General features: G+C 43.3%; 2 protein-coding genes across 3 annotated transcripts; both read right to left on the bottom strand.

The window, feature by feature from the left end:
• Nucleotides 1-9418: 9418 nt before the first annotated feature.
• Nucleotides 9419-11295, bottom strand: LOC112225288 (thymosin beta-12). Of its 2 annotated transcripts, none has more exons than XM_042306521.1 (3): nucleotides 11152-11295; nucleotides 10052-10164; nucleotides 9419-9917 (listed from the first exon to the last, which is right to left on the bottom strand). In XM_042306521.1, exons 2-3 carry the CDS (start codon nucleotides 10149-10151, stop codon nucleotides 9886-9888), a joined length of 132 nt encoding a protein of 43 aa, XP_042162455.1. In that variant the 5' UTR covers nucleotides 10152-10164; nucleotides 11152-11295; the 3' UTR covers nucleotides 9419-9885. The 2 variants fall into 2 exon arrangements, with proteins under 2 accessions (XP_042162455.1, XP_042162456.1); XM_042306522.1 differs by having other exon boundaries at nucleotides 10052-10180; nucleotides 11152-11242.
• A 162-nt stretch (nucleotides 11296-11457) lies between these two features.
• On the bottom strand, nucleotides 11458-17994 carry LOC112225286 (toll-like receptor 8). The gene is made up of 2 exons (XM_024389083.2): nucleotides 17808-17994; nucleotides 11458-15406 (listed from the first exon to the last, which is right to left on the bottom strand). Exons 1-2 carry the CDS (start codon nucleotides 17808-17810, stop codon nucleotides 12302-12304), a joined length of 3108 nt encoding a protein of 1035 aa, XP_024244851.1. The 5' UTR covers nucleotides 17811-17994; the 3' UTR covers nucleotides 11458-12301.
• Between the last annotated feature and the right edge of the window lie 4081 nt (nucleotides 17995-22075).

Genomic DNA, 22075 nt, shown 5'->3' with positions numbered 1-22075 from the left:
AGGAACCAGCCCTGTCTCTTTCACCCTGCAGTGTTTCCTGTTCAGAAAATTACTGGCTGGTGCAGTGAAGTATCTGTATGACCTTACGTTAATGAATTTGAGTACAGCTTTTCTCGTTTATTTACGGCTTGAGAGGGGTACAGTATTTGATGGCTTAGAGGGTTTGTTGTGGATTTGTATCATACTGTACTATTTATTTCCTGAACTTTTTCACAATGAGAATGTTGTCAAGTATTTAAATATATGGCTCTGGTATGAAGCATCACATAATTGTAATTCTGTAGAGATGAGCAGTGACAAGATAGTATGTCTTCATTACTGGATAGTATAGACAGACCATAGTACAGTAGCCACAGCATCATTGTGGCATGACACTCCAAGCTCTTGATTAGATTGACACTCCGGCCATCATGAGGCTGTGGCTGTGGCAGCCAGGGACTCAAAGACATCTGTGTTTTTCCCAGAGAGAGAGAGACAGCTAAACTGCAGCCCACACCCGGTCCAGTCAGTCAGAGAGGCGAGTGCCGTCCCGTCACAACACTGGCAGATGGCCTCCTGGTCCTCGCTCTGGGCCAAATTCATCACAATGACCTCTCAGTGTGACTGTGTGTTTGTGTGTGGAGTCACCATTTGCATCCCTTTCTCTGGACAACCGTCTCTCCTTCACTGTGTAGATAATGGAAATTGCATCACGGTGCAGAGAAGCCCATGAAAACATCAGTGGATTGAGGGAGGGAGCCCCAGATTGGGCAGAGGAGGAGTTGAAGTTACCCTGTCAGTTTAAAGTCCTACTAGTCAGAGACTGCAATGGATTAGCCATACATTCAAACAGTTTATTTACTGTTGGGGGTGGCTGAAGGGGCACTTTGGGGCAGGTTTCACACTGAAAAGCAGCAACTGTTCAATAACACATGCTCATCTATTCCACCAAGATAAAACCCCTTGCTCTTTGGTCCGAAACAGCTTGACATAAATACTACACATTTGTCAGAATCACCAAACAACGGGAAATAATATGAGTAGGATCCCAACATTGCCATAGCCAATATTGACATATGGTATTTTGAAATAGCCCGTCTTTGGAAAGTGTTTTGATATAACGAACAGTTACTCAATTAATTAGGGTCAGTGAGGGCACAGAAGGGTGGCAGCGTCCCTGGCTGGCGTGGCAGCGCCTCACCCCCAGGGTGTGTGGCATGGGCTACTGTGTTCCTCCGGAGTCCGGCCGTTGTGTCTGTCCACATTGTGTTTGGACACTGAAGGCCTGTTGTGATTGGAGCCTCATAGAGAGGGAGGGGGAGGAGAGGTTGGCACCGCAGACGTGTAACGGTTCTGCAGCACAGCTAAATAACAGAACCTATAGTATTGTATAGTGTTTTGAGCGTTCACTGGATCCTAAACGTCTGCTCTGAGTATTCCCCTCTATTATGATTATTATTCTAAAAATAACATATCTTGATCTAGATAACCTCACCCTAATCTTCTATTGCGTTATGTCACATTTTATTCTGTCTGTCTGTATGGTTTGTTGGATTGCTGATCAGTGTGTCACCTTATAGGAGGCATTTTCATTGTGACAGCCATTGTTGTTCCCTCAAAATGGCAAATAGAAAATAAACAGCACCATGTTCACTAGAAAATGACTTTGGATTAAATGAGGCCTGGGAATCAAAACGAGCCATGTGAACTTGTGCCCTGCCCTGAGCACAAACCGTTGTTGTCATTTCAGCACAGCTGTTATGTTCTGTGCATGCTCGATGCAGGCCTGGAAGTCATTTGTGAGACACAGACACACACAGTGAAAAGAAGCAGCTGTAGCCCCTTCACAGAGGGAGTAGAACATGAAACAGTCCCATCAGACACTCAGGACCTCATTTCTACTGACAGCCACTAAACAAGTCCTCTAATGCTGCTCCACACTCACACCTTCAGCTGGCAGATGGCCAGGGGCAAGCCACTGGCAGAACCCCCCATCTGCAGAGTCTAGGTGTGCCATAGGGGCAATGCCATGGGGGAAATGATCATTTGTCTTGTGTTCACAGAACGAGGGCACATCCACCCACTCCTCCTCAAAAACTACATGGGCATGGAAAATGAGGGCACCAAGACCAACAGTTAAACCTTTAAACCCAGCAAAAACACTGGGTTTTCCATTATGTAATGATCAGTCATAAGCTGATGTCAGACTATAATCTGTTGAAAAAAATACATGAACATAGTGATCTTTCTGTGTATTTGTGTCACAGTTCCCCAAACTATACAAATGAACCCATGCCAAATCTTCTTAGTTTCCTGAGGGGGAATAGGCTTTGTCGTGTCCTCTTCACGACTGTCTGGTGTGTTTGGACCATTCTAGTTTGTTGTTGATGTGGACACCAAGGAATTTGAAGCTCTCAACCTGCTCCACTACAGCCCCATCGATGAGAATGGGGACATGCTCGGTCCTCCTTTTCCTGTAGCCTACAATCATCTCCTTAGTCTTGGTTACGTTGAGGGATAGGTTGTTATTCTGGCACCACCTGGCCAGGTCTCTGACCTCCTCCCTATAGGCTGTCTCATCGTTATTGGTGATCAGGCCTACCACTGTTGTGTCGTCTGCAAACTTAATGATGGTGTTGGAGTCGTGCCTGGCCATGCAGTCGTGGGTGAACAGGGAGTACAGGAGGGGACTGAGCACGCACCCCTGGGGAGCGCCAGTGTTGAAGATCAGCGTGGCAGATGTGTTGCTACCTACCCTCACCACCTGGGGGCGGCCCGTCAGGAAGTCCAGGATCCAGTTGCAGAGGGAGGTGTTAAGTCCCAGAATCCTTAGCTTAGTGATGAGCTTTGAGGGCACAATGGTGCTGAACGCTGAGCTCTAGTCAATGAATAGCATTCTCACATAAGTGTTCCTTTTGTCCATGTGGGAAAGGGCAGTGTGGAGTGCAATAGAGATAGCATCATCTGTGGATCTGTTTGGGTGGTATGCAAATTTGAGTGGGTCTGTGGTTTATGGGATAATGGTGTTGATGTGAGCCATTACCAACCTTTCAAAGCACTTCATGGCTACGGACGTGAATGCTACGGGTCTGTAGTAATTTAGGCAGGTTGCCTTTGTGTTCTTGGGCACAGGGACTATGGTGGTCTGCTTGAAACATGTTGGTATTACAGACTCAATCAGGGACATGTTGAAAATGTCAGTGAAGACACCTGCCAGTTGGTCAGCACATGCCCGGATTACACGTCCTGGTAATCCACCTGGCCCCGCAGCCTTGTGTATGTTGACCTGTTTTAAGGTCCTACTCATGACGGCTACAGAGAGCGTGATCACACAATTGTCCGGAACAGCTGATGTTCTCATGCATGCCTCAGTGTTGCTTTCCTCGAAGCGAGCATAGAAGTGATTTAGCTCGTCTGGTAGGCTCGTGTCACTGGGCAGCTCGGGCCTGTGCTTCCCTTTGTAGTCTGTAATAGTTTGCAAGCCCTGCCACATAAGATGTGCGTCGGAGGCGGTGTAGTATGATTCCATCTTAGCCCTGTATTGACGCTTTGTCTGTTTGATGGTTCGTCGCAGGGCATTTCTTGTAAGCTTCCGGGTTAGTGTCCCGCACCTTGAAAGCGGCAGCTCTATCCTTTAGCTCAGTGCAAATGTTGCCTGTAATCCATGGCATCTGGTTGGGGTATGTACGTACAATCACTGTGGGGACGACGTCCTCGATGCACTTATTGGGGCGGCAGGGTAGCCTAGTGGTTAGAGCGTAGGACTAGTAACAGGAAGGTTGCAAGTTCAAATCCCCGAGCTGACAAAGTACAAATCTGTCATTCTGCCCCTGAACAGGCAGTTAACCCACTGTTCCTAGGCTGTCATTGAAAATAAGAATTTGTTCTTAACTGACTTGCCTAGTTAAAATTGATAAAGCAACTGATGTGGTGTACTCCTCAATGCCATTGGAAGAATCCCAGAACATGTTCCAGTCTGTGATAGCAAAACAGTCCTGTAGTTTAGCATCTGCTTCATCTGACCACTTTTTTTTATAGACCGAGTCACTGGTGCTTCCTGCTTTCATTTTAGCTTGTAAGCAGGAATCAGGAATCACATTATCCCTAAATGAGATAAATGCTTAGATTATAGGTCAGATGATGATCCATGGTGGATGACGACAACCCCTAACAACAACAGTATCCCAAGGTGTAGCTACTGTTGACAAAATCAGCAGGCCAGAAGAAGATAATTATTTAGATTCTACAACTGGATTTGACATGACCTGGCAGCATAGCAAGGGCATCTTCCTCTACAGTGTAGCCTGCTATTAAAACCTGAACCAATTCAAACACAAAGTGGAGGGTTCAAACTTGTTTGCCCCTGCTATTTCCCTACAGCGGAGTGGCGGCACCTGTGTTGCCAGTGTCGCTGTCTCTCCTGTACTGTATATTAGAGCACATGACCTAGACGGTGCCTGTCACCTTGGATTAGGTTCAGGCAGAACAACTGTGTACCTGCCACCCCTCATTACTGAGCAGTTCGTCCCAAGGCCACAGTAGACACAGGAAACCACACTCTCTGCCGCCTCTGCATTGTGTATATGCTACATTTCCATTGAAAAAAGCCTGGTCTCCAGGTCTTAAATAACAAATACAACAGACTGGCAAATTAATCATCGCTACCCAGTGCTGGGGAAGCTACTCTGAAAACATAGTTTACCAAGCAACCAGTTACTTCAGACTGGAAGAAGTTAAGGTACACTAAATCTACCCTTAAGAAAATCTAAACTAAAGTTGGCTAAAGTTACTTTGAAAAAGTAGTTCACTACTTGAAAAACTACTTGAAAAATTATCACGTCAATTTTGAAATGTCGCAGACTACAAATTGGAAGAACAGTTCAATTTGGGATAATATGGAATATGCAATTCATCCTATTAAACACCGAAACAATGTTTCAATTGAGAAATGCAGGTCTGATGCCAAAAAAGAATGCAAATTCTTGCCTACTTCACCCATATTTCATTTTTGCATAAAAAAGTATTGTGTAGTTCAAGTAGTTAGGTGCACCTCTACGCTACAAAAAAGTGATTAACCACGGAAAACACTGCCTAGATTTGAATTCGATTCAACTACCAACAAGCTACTGAAAAAGGTAGTTAAACTACGTGTAGTTCACTACTACACCAACATTGTCGCTACCATACTGAACAAAAATATAAAAATACAATTTAGCAATCTCAAAGATTTTACTGAGGTACAGTTCATATAAGGAAATCAGTCAACTGAAATGATTCATTAGGCCCTAATCTATGTATTTCACATGACTGGGAATACAGATATGCATCTGTTGGTCACAGATACCTTTAAAAAAAAGGTAGGGGCTTGTATCAGAAAACCAGTCAATATCTGGTGTGACCACTATTTGCCACATGCCACGCCACAGATCTACATCGCAGAGTTGATCAGGCTGTTGATTGTGGCCGGTGGAATGTTGTCCCACTCCTCTTTAATGGCTGTGCGAAGTTGCTGGATATTGGCAGGAACTGGAACACGCTGTCGTACACATCAACCCAGAGCATTCCACACATGCTCAATGGGTGACTGGTGAGTATGCACGCCATGGAATAACTCGGACATTTTCAGCTTCCAGGAATTGTGTTTAGATCATTGCGACATGGGGCCGTGCGTTATCATGCTGAAACATGAGGTGATGGTGGCGGACGAATGGCACGACAATGGGCCTCAGGATCTCATCACGGTGCATTCAAAATGCCATTGATAAAATGTAATTGTGTTTGTTGTCCATAGTATATACCTGCCCATACCATAACCCCACTGCCACCATGGGGCACGCTGTTCACAACGTTGACATCAGCAAAGTTCTCGCCCAAACGTCTACTATCTGCCCGGTACAGTTGAAACCGGGATTTATCCGTGAAGAGCAGACTTCTCCAGCGTGGCAAAGGACGTCGAAGTTGAGCATTTGCACACTGAAGTTGGTTACGATGTGGACGACGGGCATGCAGATGAGCTTCCCTGAGATTTCTGACAGTTTGTGCTGAAATTCTTCAGTTGTACAAACCCACAGTTTCATCAGCTGTCCGGGTGGCTGATCTCAGATGATTCCGCAGGTGAAGAAGTCGGATGTGGAGGTCCTGGGCTAGCGTGGTTACACATGGTCTGCGGTTGTGAGGCCGGTTGGACGTACTGTCAAATTCTAGGTAGAGAGATTAACATTCAATTCCATGGCAACAGCTGTGGTGGACATTCCTGCAGTCAGCATGCCAATTGCATCAACTTGAGACATCCGTGGTATTGTGTTGTGTGACAAAAGTGCATCTTTTAGAGTGGTGTTTTATTGTCCCCAGCACAAGGTGCACCTGTGTAATAATCAGGCTGTTCAATCACTAGGTGTTGCTTTTGTTTTTGTTCAGTAAATTTGACAACACTAAGTCAGCAGTACCCATCTTTCTGGTGCTGTATATTATCAAACTACTCACATTTCTCGTAGATCACACCAGAATCTCTGTGTGTGAGTATGTGTGTGATAGCTTGCATGGGAAGACTGCACTCCCTCCACCACATTGAGACAGTAGTCTTGCCCAAGTTATTAAACTCAGCAAAAAAGAAATGTCCCTTTTTCAGGACCCTGTCTTTCAAAGATAATTTGTAGAAATCCAAATAACTTCAGATCTTCATTGTAAAGGGTTTAAACACGGTTTACCATGCTTGTTCAATGAACCATGAACGATTAATGAACATGCACCTGTGGAATGGTCGTCAAAACACTAACAGCTTACAGACAGCAGGCAATTAAGGTCACAGTTCTGAAAACATAGGACACTAAAGAGGCCTTTCTACTGACTCTGAAAAACATCAAGAGAAAAATGCCCAGGGTCCCTGCTCATCTGCGTGAACGTGCCTTAGGCATGCTGCAAGGAGGCATGAGGACTGCAGATGTGGCCAAGGCAATAAATTGCAATGTCCGTACTGTGAGACGCATAAGACAGAGCTACAGGGAGACTGGACGGACAGCTGATTGTCCTTGCAGTGGCAGACCACGTGTAACAACACCTGCACAGGATTGGTACATCCGAACATCACACCTGCGGGACAGGTACAGGATGGCAACGATAACTGCCTGAGTTACACCAGGAATGCACAATCCCTCCATTAGTGCTCAGACTGTCCGCAATATGCTGAGAGAGGCTGGCTGAGGGCTTGTAGGCCTGTTGTAAGACAGGTTTTCACCAGACATCACCGGCAACAACGTCGCCTATAGGCACAAACCCACCGTCGCTGGACCAGATAGGACTGGCAAAAAGTGCTCTTCACTGACGAGTCGCGGTTTTGTCTCACCAGGGGTGATGGTCGGATTCGCGTTTATCGTCGAAGGAATGAGCGTTACACCGAGACCTGTACTCTGGAGCGGGATCAATTTGGAGATGGAGGGTCCGTCACAGTCTGGGGCGGTGTGTCACAGCATCATCGGACTGAGCTTGTTGTCATTGCAGGTAATCTCAACACTGTGCGTTACAGGGAAGACATCCTCCTCCCTCATGTGGTACCCTTCCTGCAGGCTCATCCTGACATGACCCTCCAGTATGACACTACCACCAGCCATACTGCTCATTCTGTGTGTGATTTCCTGCAAGACAGGAATGTCAGTCTGACATTTGCCAGTGTTCTGCCATGGCCAGCGAAGAGCCCGGATCTCAATCCCATTGAGCATTCCCCACAGAAATGTCCAGGAACTTGCAGGTGCCTTGGTGGAATAGTGGGGTAACATCTCACAGCAAGAACTTGGAAATCTGGTGCTGTTCATGAGGAGATGCACTGCAGTACTTAATGCAGCTGGTGGTCACATCAGATACAGATTATTACTTTTGATTTTGACCCCCCATGTCTGTGGAACTTGTTCAGCTGTTGAATCTTCTGGTCATACAAATACTTACACGTTAAGTTTGCTGAAAATAAATACAGTTGACAGTGAGAGAACGTTTATTTATTTTTTTTAGTTGGGGAGCAGGAGGAAGCTATTACAGCGGAGGGGGGAGTCTTTCAGTGTGTCTACGTCAGCTGGCTCTCTGAAATAGCTGTATCACAGCTGGAGGCAGTGAGGGTTCCTGCTCCTGTTATTCTGGACTGCGTGAACAATGGCCTGGTGCAGCTGAGAGGAAGACGTCCTGTGCAGGGCTGTACCAGGCTGACCTGGGGTGGACTCTACACCAGACTGGGCTGAACTTGACTAAGATGGGCTGGGCTAGATAAATCTGAGGCGGAGGATATAGTTTCCCTGGGCTGGGCCAATCTGTCTTGGGTTTTTACTGTGATGTGTTATGCTGTGCCACAGCGCTGTGTGTGGTGGTGGTGGGGGGGACTCAAGATGCTCCTGACTTATCCAAAGAGGATATGGACTCCACCATATGCCCGGGTCAGAGCAGGACGTGTATGTCTGGCCTGTGTCATGATGGGGGTGGTTTAATGAGATAAGAGCTTGAGGTTAGTGTCTTAAAAGGACATTCCAACAGCTTGTAATCTGCCTGAGTTGATAGGTCAGAAGTCCTATAAATGCAGATATGGGTCTACATTTTGCTGTGCATGTTTACTTTTGTACAGCACATTTAATCTCCCATGGGGAGTAATATCAGAAAGTACCCTATACTAAACATGATTTAACCTTTTTGATCTGGTACAAGGTCATCTTGTCCTGGAGGAATAGGGACACCAGGCTGCCACTCAAGACCCGTTCAATGGAATGAATGTCATGGATACTTAGTTTGACAGCAATCCACGCATCCCGACCATAAACTAGTTAGGATTGTGGATGATTTAAATAACCTGTATTTTAGAGTCCAAGTAGTTGGTGGCAAAAATGTGGAAATCTCAAAATAGCGAGAATGTATTGCCTAAATGCTGATGACAGAGACTAGTATTCATACAGGGTTCTGTCCCTCAGACCCAGTACAAACGACAAAACAGTTAAGTCCAGCCCAACAGAAAGGATGGAGTACACCAGAAGTCAGAGGCCTTCTCTGCCTCCAGTTCAGACCAACACCAAAGGGTGCATCGTTTTGCTCGGGCAGGCAGACCATTAAGCCATTTGCAGTAAAGATTGCCACAGGTGTTTTTCTAGGTCAGTTGGCGTGTGCACTGTGACAGCACAAGCAATGTCTGCTCATCCACTTAGTGCTCTAAAGCCCACCCGGCAATCCACAGCAGCTCGGTAAAACATTGCTTGGATTCTGGCGGTTGTGATTGCTCAGGCTTTTGATGCAATGAGAGTCCAGGACACCAAAATATGGCCAATATATTTGGTATATACACCCTTCCCTAATGTGCAGAGTCGTACTTTACGTCAGATGCACAAAAAACATTTACAAGAGGCAATGTGATGACTGAAACTAGTTTAAGCATATTCAAAATGTATGAAAATAACCTACTGTCACCCAAAGAAAGAGTTATAACTTTATTTGCATATCAAAACAAACTTCTGCATTCTAAGAATTGAATTTATACAAAAGAATTTGAAGAAAAACAAAACACTGCTTTATTTGAAAGCATTTCATGTTGCCAGAAGCTGAATTACACATCAGAAGTGGGTCCCCGGGTTGGGCAGATCCATCACACCCATGCACTTCCCTTCACAACCACAAGTGGCTGGAAGTAGGGGACACAGCAGGGACAGGTGACGGTGCTGGAAGTGATTAGAGACACGCAACACATCCTCCTAGTCAAAGAGTGCCAGTCAGTAGTTGTTCAGACTTGATGTAAAAAAAATAATAAAAAAAGTTCTAGGGAGGGGCTGTACAGTCATTGCTTTTGTCCAATCACAATGCAACTTAGGTTTTGGGTTACACAGCTACAAGGTGTAAAAGGCAATGCTTGTGGAATGTACAGTGTGCATAGCAGAGGCTTGGGCTTCATGCTGTTGCTTGCTTCTCCTGTTCGATGGCTGCAAAGGGAAAATATGTTTTAGTGTCCGTGTGTATGCTGAAGTGTTTAAATGGTCAATTTGTTCGTACGGTAAACACCAATTTCACAAGTGATGTGTGCTATTAAGTAGAATAAACCTAGCACCAATCTTACTTTCTTTGGTGGGCAATGGGTTTTTCTCTTGTGTCTCGGTCTTCTTCAACTTGGTCTTGTCGAAGTTAGAGACTTCAGCGAGATCTGGCTTGTCAGACATGCTTGCAGAGGATCTGGTAAGAGATGAAACTGTTTACAATGGGAATGAAAAGGCAGCAAGATCATTTATTACAGATTAGATACATTTGCAAATGTGACACCAGGCCTTTAAAACATTTTTGTTGCTGCATTGCTTCCCTCAGATGCTACTCTTACTTGCCCATATTCTAAACAACCTTCTGAGGCAGTTTCGTTCTCATTGCTCTACAGCACGTGGGTGATGAAATGTCAGGGCAAGCATCCGACAATTACAACAAATCCATTGATTTTATATAAAAGCAAGGCAAATCTCATTAGGGCGTTTACTCCACGAGCACGTGTTCTCGTTATCAGCGCTATGACTAGAGAAAGTAACTGACATTCTGTGCAAGCCGTCTGCAGGCAGGCGGAAGAACCACCGCCCTGCATCACAGAATCTCAAAGACAGTATGAAGCAAGTGGAGTCGACCTTTCAGAAAAACCGTTGGAACGTTGCGTTTCATATTGACATTGTAGCACACCCCAAAACCCATGATAATGTTTTACGCAACATTAACCGAGTCTACAGTCCATCCACGCTACAAAAAATAAAAAATAAATCGACATAAGCCTAAATTCCAACTACATTTAAATTGAACTAGGCAAGTCAGTTATGAAGATTTTTATTTGCAATGACGACCTTCCCCGGCCAAACCCGGACGACGCTAGGCCAATTGTGCGCCGCCCTATGTGACTCCCAATCACCGCCGGATGTGATACACTCAGAGTCGGTTCAGCATCTTGCCCGAGACTGGGTTTGCCATTTTAAAATGTATACAAGATACAATTACATGCCATTGAATAGGGCTTTCAACATATACATTTTAAGTGAGTATCCTCTAATGCATTTGGCTTTACACCTTTTTGCTGCGATTCGACAATTTGTAGCCTAGCTTAACCAACATATTGTATTGCTGTAAAATCATTTAGAAAAAGCGGCTATGCAGCGCTTATGACAACAAATAATGTGTTTGTGCACTCACCGGAGTTGTACTGGCTACTGATGTGTCTCAATCCTGATTGCGTAGAGAACGAGTGAAGGCGAGTAAATCAAGCAAGGTCTATTATAGTCCGCAATATGCAAATGTGAACATGACGTCACGTTCCTTCACTCTTGAGCTTATCTTGGTTGGAATATATACGTATTACATCAATATTTACAAGCGAGAGAGCATACACAATAGTTATGGTTTTATTTGTTTAACGTATTGGACCTTGCATTTTATCTGATTTGATATTAGAGCATTGCGTTGCCGACACAAAACAGTCCGCTGTCACCGCATAAGTAACTCTTACTGATTGTCTCAATGATGACATCCTGTGGATTTACATAGTATTACATCAGGTGGTAACACTGGCGTTTATTGGTTTGCGTTAGAAACATAAGCCTACCTGTCTGGAGGCTATGCAACTGTAATATTTTACCCATCCCTATGTCATTGATTACATTTAGATAATGCATTTTCAATTATCATAAGGGACCTTGATGCTGTGACTCTGTAGTCCAATGTATAGTCCACATTTACAAGAGATTCCCTAAACAATGTTTTGATTAATATAATAAAATAGTGTGTTGCAACAATACCGGTTCAGTTGAATCACTGTAGCCTATAGATTTCTAAGTATAAAGAAATAAAGAAAGAAGTGCCACTGACAGGCTAGCACCATGGCTTCAGATTCACATCCTCATCTGAGCCTAAAGAAACAGGAACTTAAGACTAGTTCACTTCCTGTTATCATATAAAGACGGATGCCCATAGACAGACTGCACCAAGTCATTTTAAAATCAGATATCTACTTACAAATGGCATGCAGTTTGAATGTATTGACAAAAACAAATAGGAATAAAAACTATCTACTACCCATAGACAGCATAAAACTGAAAAACTGAACCACAACTATAATGCACAGTTACTGGTGGCCATAGTGTTAGAACAATGAATAGCACATTGATATACATATTGTTGATTTCAGATGTACAGTATCATCCATATTATTCAGTGCAAGAGATAGAAAAACTGATATAGTCCGAGTCAGAGCTTGTAAAAGGTATCACAGTTTGTGTGTGTAACTGCTCAGTCTATTTGTGTGAGAAATATATTTTCCTCTTGAGTCTCTGGTCTGGACTGTGCTCTACTTGCTGGTGAAGTACCTGGAGTAGATCTTGTTGTACATCACCTGGTTGTCTAACCTGACAGCGTTCCTTAGGTGCTGCCAGAACCAGGTCTCAGCGGCTGCAGACTGGGGCCACTCTAGAACACTCCTTCCACACAGACGCCGCCGCAGAAGGAGGAAGTGAGAGTGCTGCAGCACGGGTTCCAGGAGAACCAACACAATCACATCTATGTTCTCATCCAGCAACCTCTGGTGGGCCAGGTACACAGCCATCCTGAAGTTCCCAGTCCTGATGTAAGCCTCGGTCAGCACAAAGACAGTCTTGCGGCTCTGTCGAATGCTCTGGAAGAGGTTGTCTATTAGGGGGACCCCGGGGGCCCAGTCTCGTTCCTCCAGACAGAGAGGCAGGTGTCTCTCCCCCCTCTCTTCCAGCTGCACCCGCAGTTGGTTCAGTACCCAGTCTGACACCAACGGGTCTCTGGTGTCGTAGGTAACAAAGGCATCATAGAGATTGTCTGTTGTTGTTGACTTCAACGAATGGTAGCCCTTCAGCTTTGCCCTCAGATAGTATAGAATATAGGAGGCATCCCAATAAAACACATGCCCTGCCATAGTGATGACCACAGTGAACATGATCAAGGAAGTGGAGAGGGAGTAAATCAGGAAGGCTATGTTGTCCTCGTTGCATTCTTTAATGTTAAACAGTATCATTGGTTGGCCTCTCATTTTGGCTGGCATGTTGCAGGTCACCTCACTGGCCAGTCTGGGGATCTCCACGTTTTTGTTATCTTTTATCCACAGGATGAATTCTAGTAAATCACAGGTACACTGGAATGGATTACCTTGCAAGGACAAGGTTTTCATGTAGTTTTCAGGGCCCGATAGGAAGGTGGTCTTGTTGATGATAGTCAGTTGGTTGTAGCTGAGGTCAAGTATCTGAAGGCTTTGAGCACCCCTAAGAAATCCACGAGAGAGTTGAAATATCTGATTGTGGCTTAAGTCAAGAATCTGAAGTGTGTCTGTGAAGTTTGAGAGATTTGCTGACACATGAAATAAAGAATTGTAGCTTAGATCCAGGAAATTCAGTTGTTGAAAACCTGCCAGTTTATCCCAATCAAAATGGCAGAGTGAATTATGACTAATACATAGTTTTTGAAGGGTATATGGTATGTTTTCATAGACTTTTGATGGGATCTTCTCAATGCTGTTAAATGAAATATCCAGATAGGTCAAATTCGTCAGCTTTTTAAAAAGGCTGTTGTATGAGTCATCCCCCTCTTTCCATAATGTAGCCAACAAATTGTGTTGAAATTGAAGCTCTTTTAAAGATGTGCTTGTCATCTGCTTAGTGGTTAATGTAAAAATGTTATTGTGTGACATATTCAATACTTTCAAAGTCGGTAGATTTTTCAAAAAATTTAAATTATGTGTCACACCAGACACTTCAAAATAGTGGCTGTTGTAACTTAGGTCTAATATTTCGAGTTTCTTTAATTCCTTGAAGGCATTGTCATAGGCCAGGTCAATCTTGTTAAAGGACAGGTCGAGATATTTTAGGTTTGGTAATGAGGTGAACTCTGTCCCGTTCAATGCTGCTGAAAATCCATTTCTTGATAAGTTTAGACATGCAATGTCACCATAGCCCTCAAATTGCTTTGGAGAAATGAAAAAGAGATTATTTGAACTAAGGACCAGCACTCGACCAGAGATAAAGCATTCTGGCTTCACAAGGTTGTGATTTATTCCGTAAGAAAAGTCCCTTGAATTGGAATAATATCCAGTCAGTGGCGACGTGTACAACACCGACTTTAAGTTGCCGCCTGTGCCACAACCTGGGGACTCATTCACTGAAATTGGATAAAGCCTGTTCTCCGCAAGATATATGACTTTGAGACTTGAGTTTGAGAATTTGTTGAATATGTGGGAATCAGATCGAACAATAAAGTTAGTTCCGATGTTCAACACTGAAAGACGCTTGAGTTCATAAAGCGGTCTGAGTGTTTCTAAATGAATTTCCCTGAAAACAAAACCCATTATGTGTAACGTTGTAAGAGACACCAATTGTGAAAAGTTTTTTGAAAGCTCGAGGGTTTCAGGGTAGGCAAGCAAATCATAATTAAATGACAAATCAATCTTTTCTAGCTTTGGTAGATAGCTAAAAAAGGTTCCACTGGTGATAGTATTTGTTAAGTAATTATAAGACAGGAACAGATGTGTGAGATTGTTCAAGCTCTCAAACCAGGAGTTATTGATGAAACGAAGTGAGTTGCCTGCTAGGTGCAGTGTCTGTAACTGTGTAAGACCATGAAATGCATGAGGATGAATATCCAGAGAATCATTAGGACAGGGAACACAAGGATATGGAGCATTGGAGCATCGTGGACAGTTTCCCTGTAATTCCAGGATTGTTAGATGGGTTAGTCCAAGGAAATCATCCTCAGCAATTTGCTGTATCTTGTTCGAATCGAGGTGTAATTCTTGTATAGAGCTTGGCAGTCCTTTTGGGACACGAGTTAAATTATTATAGGCCAACATCAAAACCTTCAACTTAGTCAATACTGAGAAGGTGCCATATCCAATAGTAAAGTCAGTCTCACAGGGATTCCAGTAATAGCAATTTTTGGATAAGTACAGCTCCTTCACATGTTGTATACCGACAAGGTTGCTCATATTCGAGAAATTGATCTTGTTATTGTCCAGCATGAGTTTGTCCAGAATGAGTGGGAGAATTTGAGGAATGTTGATGAGGCCATTGCCATTAAGCCTTAGGTCCTGCAGGTTTGTCAGATTCTTGAAGGCACCTTCGGCGATGTGTGTGTCACCATTTTTGTTGACACAGTTGAGATTGAGAAGGGTCAGGTTCTCCAGATTAGAAAATGCATCAAGAGATACATTTCTGATGTTGTTTTCTGATAGGTCCAGCACGGTCACATTCCTGGTGATGCCAACAGGTACATTTTTCAGTCGACGCTCCTCACAATTAAATATGATGTCATCCGTGGTATTGGTAGTATTGACCGTAACGTCACATGGAAACTGCCGTGGCATCCAATGACATGAGGTAGGTACCAGGAAGTGGTATAGGAACAATGGAGCCAACTGTAACCAGCAGGTGGTAGCATCCTGTAAGCAAACAGTACAAACGTGTGAGTATGGAAATATAATGATGACTTACTTATTGACTTTAGACCTACACTCACACATTTTATGGCCACTCTATTGCAATAGGGTCATTCTATTGTAAGTCCTTTCTATTGCAACAGATATATATGAATGCATTGTAGAAACTACTGGGGGCTAGCAAATTGGCTTGTCCCACTGGTGACGTGTAGAGGTGTAGTGACATGTTTTAGGGATTTAGAGATATCTATCTACATTTTTTTTAATGCTAGACAGTGAACATAAGTATTTCATATACTGTATAGATCAATAAGACCAAGAAAGCTATTTAAATATTTTTTTATGATTATGATGCAGAAATGGGTTAAAAAAAACTATTTCAGGTATTTCAAAAACTTTTCAATACATATCAAAAAAACAATTTTTAAAAAAGTACTTGAATTTTAAAATGTATTTGAAAATACAATTTGGAAAGTATTGGTATGTATATATAATATATTAAAATACATATTATTAAACGTATTTGAACGACAGTATTTTCCCAAAAATATTAGATTATTTGGATACATTTGAAAATAGTTGTGAATGTATTGTACTTAGTAGTTACATTTGAAATAACAAACAACTTAATATGTATAAGTCGTATTTCATTTTTTAATCACAATATGCAGCCCATAAATTACATTGGTGTTTTATGAAAGAGGACAAGATGCCATGTTACATTTTTAAAAACATCAGGGTTTCAGAAAGCGAGTTGGACATTGATCAGTGATCTGGTCTGAAGATATGCCCTCCAATGCTGAAAAGCAACCCCACAGCTGCAGAGGATGCTGGGATATGTAGGTACTCAACAGCAATTCTGCTCAGTGTTGGGTATGTTTGAGTTTGTGTATTCCAGAATTTCAGAGGATCAGTAGTTGGTGGAAGATAGGGGGTGATGAGATATGGAGTACATGCTGCCGTGCTTGGTTGTTCCATGAAACCAAACAGCGTGTCCAATCTACTTTTCTTCGCTGGAGGTGGTAGCTCACCTTGTGGGACATCTTGTGTAGTGCTGGTAAACTTTGTGGTAAGACAATTGATGTCTGAAGTAAAGGTAGGCTTCTCAGTGGCATTGCACAATGCCAGTTAAAGTGTGTATCTAAGACTAAGGCAATCTGGTATGGTTTCTTCAGCTCGTATACAGTCAGGTGCTTGTCCACTGCTTGTTTCAGGTTTTTGACAAGTTTTCCATTGTGGAGCAATTGGTTAGTCAGTGGTTCTCAATCCTGGTCCTGGGGACTTAAAGGGGTACACATTTTTGTTTTCATCCTAGCATTACACAGCTGATTCAAATCATCAAAGCCTTTTGATGAGTTGATCATTTGAGTCAGCTGTGTAGTGCTAGGGCAAAAACAAAAATGTGTCACCCCTCTGATGCATGGAAGGATGTAGCTGATTGTGACACAATCTGTGCCCACCTTTTTATGTAGTGGCACAGTGGTCTAAGGCACTGCATCTCAATGCTAGAGGCACCACTACAGACCCTGGTTCGATCCCGTCTGTATCACAACTGGCTGTGATCAAGAGTCCCATAGGGCAGCGCACAATTGGCCCAGAGTCATCCAGGTTAAGGGAGGGTTTGGCCGGGGTAGGCTGTCATTGTAAAATAAGAATTTGTTCTTAACTGACTTGCCTAGTTAAATAAAGGTCAAAATAACTAACGGGGTTAGAATGTCCACAGCATCAGTGAGGACATACTTCATGTGCGTGGAAAGCTTGGTGACAGGCAGTGTGCCAAGCTGTTCTTCATCCGTGTTGAAAAATGTGCTAACAATAACAAAATGTGCTAACAATTAACAATTTGGTGCATCTAAATCCAAAGTGTCAATTGGTGTTAGTCAATTTAAATGAAGGCACATAACATTGTGAGCAAAATCAGATAATCATATCACTTTAATAAATACTTTTAAAATATTGATGACCTTAGATTTGAGCATTTGTGGCCTTCATTTCAGAAAATCCTTAATTACCCCAAAAATGCTCATTGCTGTTACCATTCGTTTTACTACTCCTACTGGTGGTACAATGTTATCATAATAGAAATGAAAGTCATTGAGCTACCATATTAGTTGAATTAGAATGGGAAGATGTACCCACCCCCCAAAAAATGTTTTTAAAAATACCATGCCCAAACTTTCTGCACTAATTTCAGGATAGCAGTTATGCACCATCATTTTGCCTAGAAGAAGCATTTGTGAATGTAACAATTCAGTAAAATGGATGTTAAACTGAATTCTACTTCCCCCTATAAATAATAATATTGTCAAATGATTCATTATACCTTTTGCCACTTGAGAAAAGCACATCCTACATAGTCTTGGTAACCATCTTCAATGCTAAAATTGTAATTAATCTAACTTACCATATTATTTACTGTTGATACCTTGTGAGCTTTGAAAACCTTATCAAATAAGTAGTGCCTGGTCGTTGCCTGTATTTTAGCTTCCAGCAAGCAAAAAAAGGAAGTTTAATGAAACGGCAAATGCCTGTCTATTATTAGGATGTTTTTATGCATCGCTTTGTTTCCGTATGTAATGACTCAACTCTTCTCTACTCAATCACAAGTGAAGAGCAGCTCAAATTCCCCTTGCAGTGAGTGAAATGTGTTCTGCAAGCTGATTGGTTCCCTCAACCAGGTTTACTCTGGGTGCCGTGGCACATATTATTGGGGTTATTATAGGTTCTCACCTGATTTGCTTCCCTCTTTCTGAAGGCATTTCTTTTTATACTGTTTTAGAGCGGGGTTAGAGCCCCACCTGTTTTGAGCCACACCTGTTTAGCATGTTATTTTGGCATTAATACGTGTCACATATCTGTTTAAAATCAACATTAAAAAAATTACAAAAATAATAATAAAGCTGCATGCAAATATGGTCTCTTTTTTGCTTTCTTGAGTAAGGCAGCTCCAAAATGCATTTGTTTCAGCCTAGCTCAGTGCTTTCTGTGGTGTTGGGGCAGCAAGCGTAACATTTGGAGTGTAGGGGTTGGTCAGTGTTCAGTCACTCATGGGGACATTATGTAACTGCAAAATCTATGGGGAGAGCGTCAATACAGGACTAAGATTGAATCCTACTACACCGGCTCTGACCCTCGCCGGATGTGGCAGGGCTTGCAAAGGGAAACCCAGCCACGACCTGCCCAGTGACGCGAGCCAATCCAGAAGGACTAAATGCCATTTATGCTCACTTCTAGGCAAGCAACACTGTTCCGGACGACTGTGTGATCAAGCTCTCCATAGCCGATATAAGCAAGATATTTAAACAGGTCAACATTCCCAAGGCCACTGGACCAGAGGGATTACCAGGACATGTACAACTGGCAAGTGTCTTCACTGACATTTTTAACCTCTCCCTGACCGAGTCTGTAATACCGACATGTTTCAAGCAGACCATCGTAGTCCCTGTACCCAAGAAAGCGAAGGTAACCTGCCTAAATGACTACCACCCCATTGCACTCACATCGGTAGCCATGAAGTACTTTCAAAGGCCGGTCATGACTCACATCAACACCATCATCCTGGAAACCCTAGACCAATTCTAATTTGCATACCGCCCCAACAGATCCACAGATGGCGCAATCTTAATCGCATTCCACACTGCCCTTTCCCACCTGGACAAAAGGAACACCTATGTGAGAATGCTGTTCATTGTCTACAGCTAAGCATTCGACAACATAGTGCCCCCAAAGCTCATCACTAAGCTAAGGACCCTGGGACTAAACACCTCCCTCTGCAACTGGATCCTGGACTTCCTGACGGGCCACCCCCAGGTGGTGAGGGTGGGCAACAACACATCTTCCACACTGATCCTCAACACGGGGGCTCCTCAGGGCCCTCAGTCCACTCCTGTACTCTGTGTGTGGCCAAGCAGGACTCCAACAACATTAAGTTTGCTGACAACACAACGGTGGCAGGCCTAATCACCGACAACGATGAGACAGCCTTTAGGGAGGAGGTCAGGGACCTGGCAACATGGTGCCTGGACAACAACCTCTCCCTCAACATGAGCAAGACAAAGGAGATGATCGTTGACTACAGGAAAAGGACGGCCGAACACGCCCCCATTCACATTGAAGAGGTTGTAGTGGAGCGGCTCGAGAGTTTCAAGTTCCTTGGTCTCCACATCAACTATCATGGTCCAAACGCACCAAGAATGCCGTGAAGAGGGCACGACAACGCCTTTTCACCCTCAGGAGACAAAAGATTTGGCATGGGACCCCAGATCCTCAAAAAGTTGTACAGCTGCACCATCGAGAGCATCCTGACCGGTTGCATCACCGCCTGGCATGGCAGCTGCTCGGCATCCTACCATAAGGCGCCACAGAGGGTAGTGAGTACAGCCCAGTACATCACTGTGGCAAAGCTTCCTGCCATCCAAGACCTATATACTAGGCGGTTTCAGAGGAAGACGAAAACATTATCAAAGACTCAAGTCACCCACTCTGCTACCGCACGGCAAACGGTACTGGAGCGCCAAGTCTAGATCCAAAAGGCTCCTTAACACCATCTACCCCAAGCCATAAGACTGCTAAACAATTCATCAAATGGCCACCCGGACTATTTGCATTGACACTCTTTGTTTTTACACTGCTGCTACTTGCTGTTTACTATCTACGTATAGTCACATTACCCCTACCTACATGGACAAATTACCTTGACTAACGTGTAGCCCTGCACATTGACTCAGTAACCTCTGTATATAGCCTCATTATTTTGTGCTACTTTTTAAATTTAGTTTTAGGCCGGGCAAAGTTGAATTACTGTTTAACAGATGCCCCGCCTCACTTTTCTCGAATTTAAAAAAAAAAAAAAAAATACTTTTTGGCCAGTATATGCGTCTCTGTTTAGAATGCACTGTCCGCTCTCCCTTGAGGCTTTCCCAAGATACCCAAGTGACCAAACATCCTCAGATCACATTCAAGCCTCGGATTGGACAGTGAAACACACGTTCGCACCTGCAGGCGATGTGCAGATGTTTAATTTCGCTCTCATGCCATCATGGCTGAAGCCAGTGCAAATTCCTACTATTTGTGTGTCCAGGTTTAACGTGGGACATCACTCATTATATACAATCAGTTAAATTCATGGTTATTGCATCATTTTCAGATATATTAGGAGCGATTAAGAGACGAAACAATGTAATTTAACCAATTGACTGGCCAGAGATCAGGGCATTCATCAGCAAACACACAGTGCAAGCTCAAATCAAAGTTTATTGGTCACATACACATGGTTAGCAGATGTTAATGCGAGTGTAGCAAAATGCTTGCGCTTCTAGTTCCAACGGCACAGTAATAGCTAACAAAGCAAACAATTCTCCAACACTACCTAAGACACACAAATCTAAAGGGGTGAATGAGAAATTGTACAAATAAATATATGGATGAGCGATGGCATAAGAAAGGTGTAATAGAGGGTATAAAATACAGTATATACACACAGACGAGTAATGTAAGATATGTAAACATTATGACATGAGAGAAATCTGTCCCCTCATGTCTACAGTAAATTTCCTCCTTGTTGTTTATGCTATTATAATTAAGATGAACTGTATCCATACTTTTTCAATAAATGTTACAAAGAAAGGATGAGCAAATGCTGAAGAAAAGCTGCATTGACCCACAATTGAATTAGTACTGCTGCAAACTGCATAAATGTATCAGGGTAAGGTAAGACCCAGACTGTATCGAAGTAACAATGTTTATTACAGCAACAGAGGCAAAGGTACAGGACGGCAGGCAGGCAGAGTTCGGAAATCCAGATGGGGCAAAGGTACAGGACGGCAGGCAGGCTGAGTGGTCAGGCGGGCGGGTTCAGGACAGGCTAAGGTCAAAAACCAGGAGGGCGAGAAAAGCGTCTGGGAACAGATCGGACAAAACGCGGGAAAGCTTGACAAAACGCGGGTAAGCTTGACAAAACGCGGGTAAGCTTGACAAAACGCGGGTAAGCTTGACAAAACGCGGGTAAGCTTGACAAAACGCGGGAAAGCTTGACAAAACGCGGGTGAGCTTGACAAAACGCAGGTAAGCTTGACAAAACGCGGGTAAGCTTGACAAACAAGACTAACTGGCAACAGACAAACAGAAAACAGGTATAAGTACACAGGGGATAATGGGAAAGATGGGCGACACCTGGAGGGGGGGGGGGTGGAGACAAGCACAAAGACAGGTGAAACAGATCAGGGCGTGACAAATGTTAAATAATTCAGTGCACTATAAAATAAAGGTGTACAGTGTTAGATTTGATTAAGCAAGAAAGCCTACATGCTTAAAACGCTGCTTATGCATGATTTAATTAAACCTGCACCCCAATAGGTAACATTGATTTAAGGAATATCAATAAAAAAATATATATTTTGGGGAACTTGACCTTACGCAACAGCTGTATGCCTATTGACAGGTCTCTGTCATTTGACAAATGGGAAGTGAAGACACTCGCACATTGTTCTCACTGTCATCATCATAGTTCACAATCTTAACTCTCCTTTCATATTATGGGAAGAACAGAAATGAACCGTGAGAATTCTTATCTACACAAACATCTGATCAATGTTGTCTCGCATGAGTGTAAGAATAACTTTCATATGATAATACAAGTGGCTTGCAAAAGTATTCACCCCCCTTGGCATTTTT

This window comes from Oncorhynchus tshawytscha, linkage group LG26, assembly GCF_018296145.1.
Source record: "Oncorhynchus tshawytscha isolate Ot180627B linkage group LG26, Otsh_v2.0, whole genome shotgun sequence".
NCBI classification, from domain to species: domain Eukaryota; kingdom Metazoa; phylum Chordata; class Actinopteri; order Salmoniformes; family Salmonidae; genus Oncorhynchus; species Oncorhynchus tshawytscha.
This window is presented reverse-complemented; position numbering and strand designations above follow the sequence as displayed.

Coding starts and splice junctions, on each gene's coding strand:
- LOC112225288 (XM_042306521.1), bottom strand. CDS start 10,151: ATGTCTGACAAGCCAGATCTCGCTGAAGTCTCTAACTTCGACAAGACC. Junction 9,918..10,051: donor CCCATTGCCCACCAAAGAAA/GTAAGATTGGTG, acceptor TTCCCTTTGCAG/CCATCGAACAGGAGAAGCAA.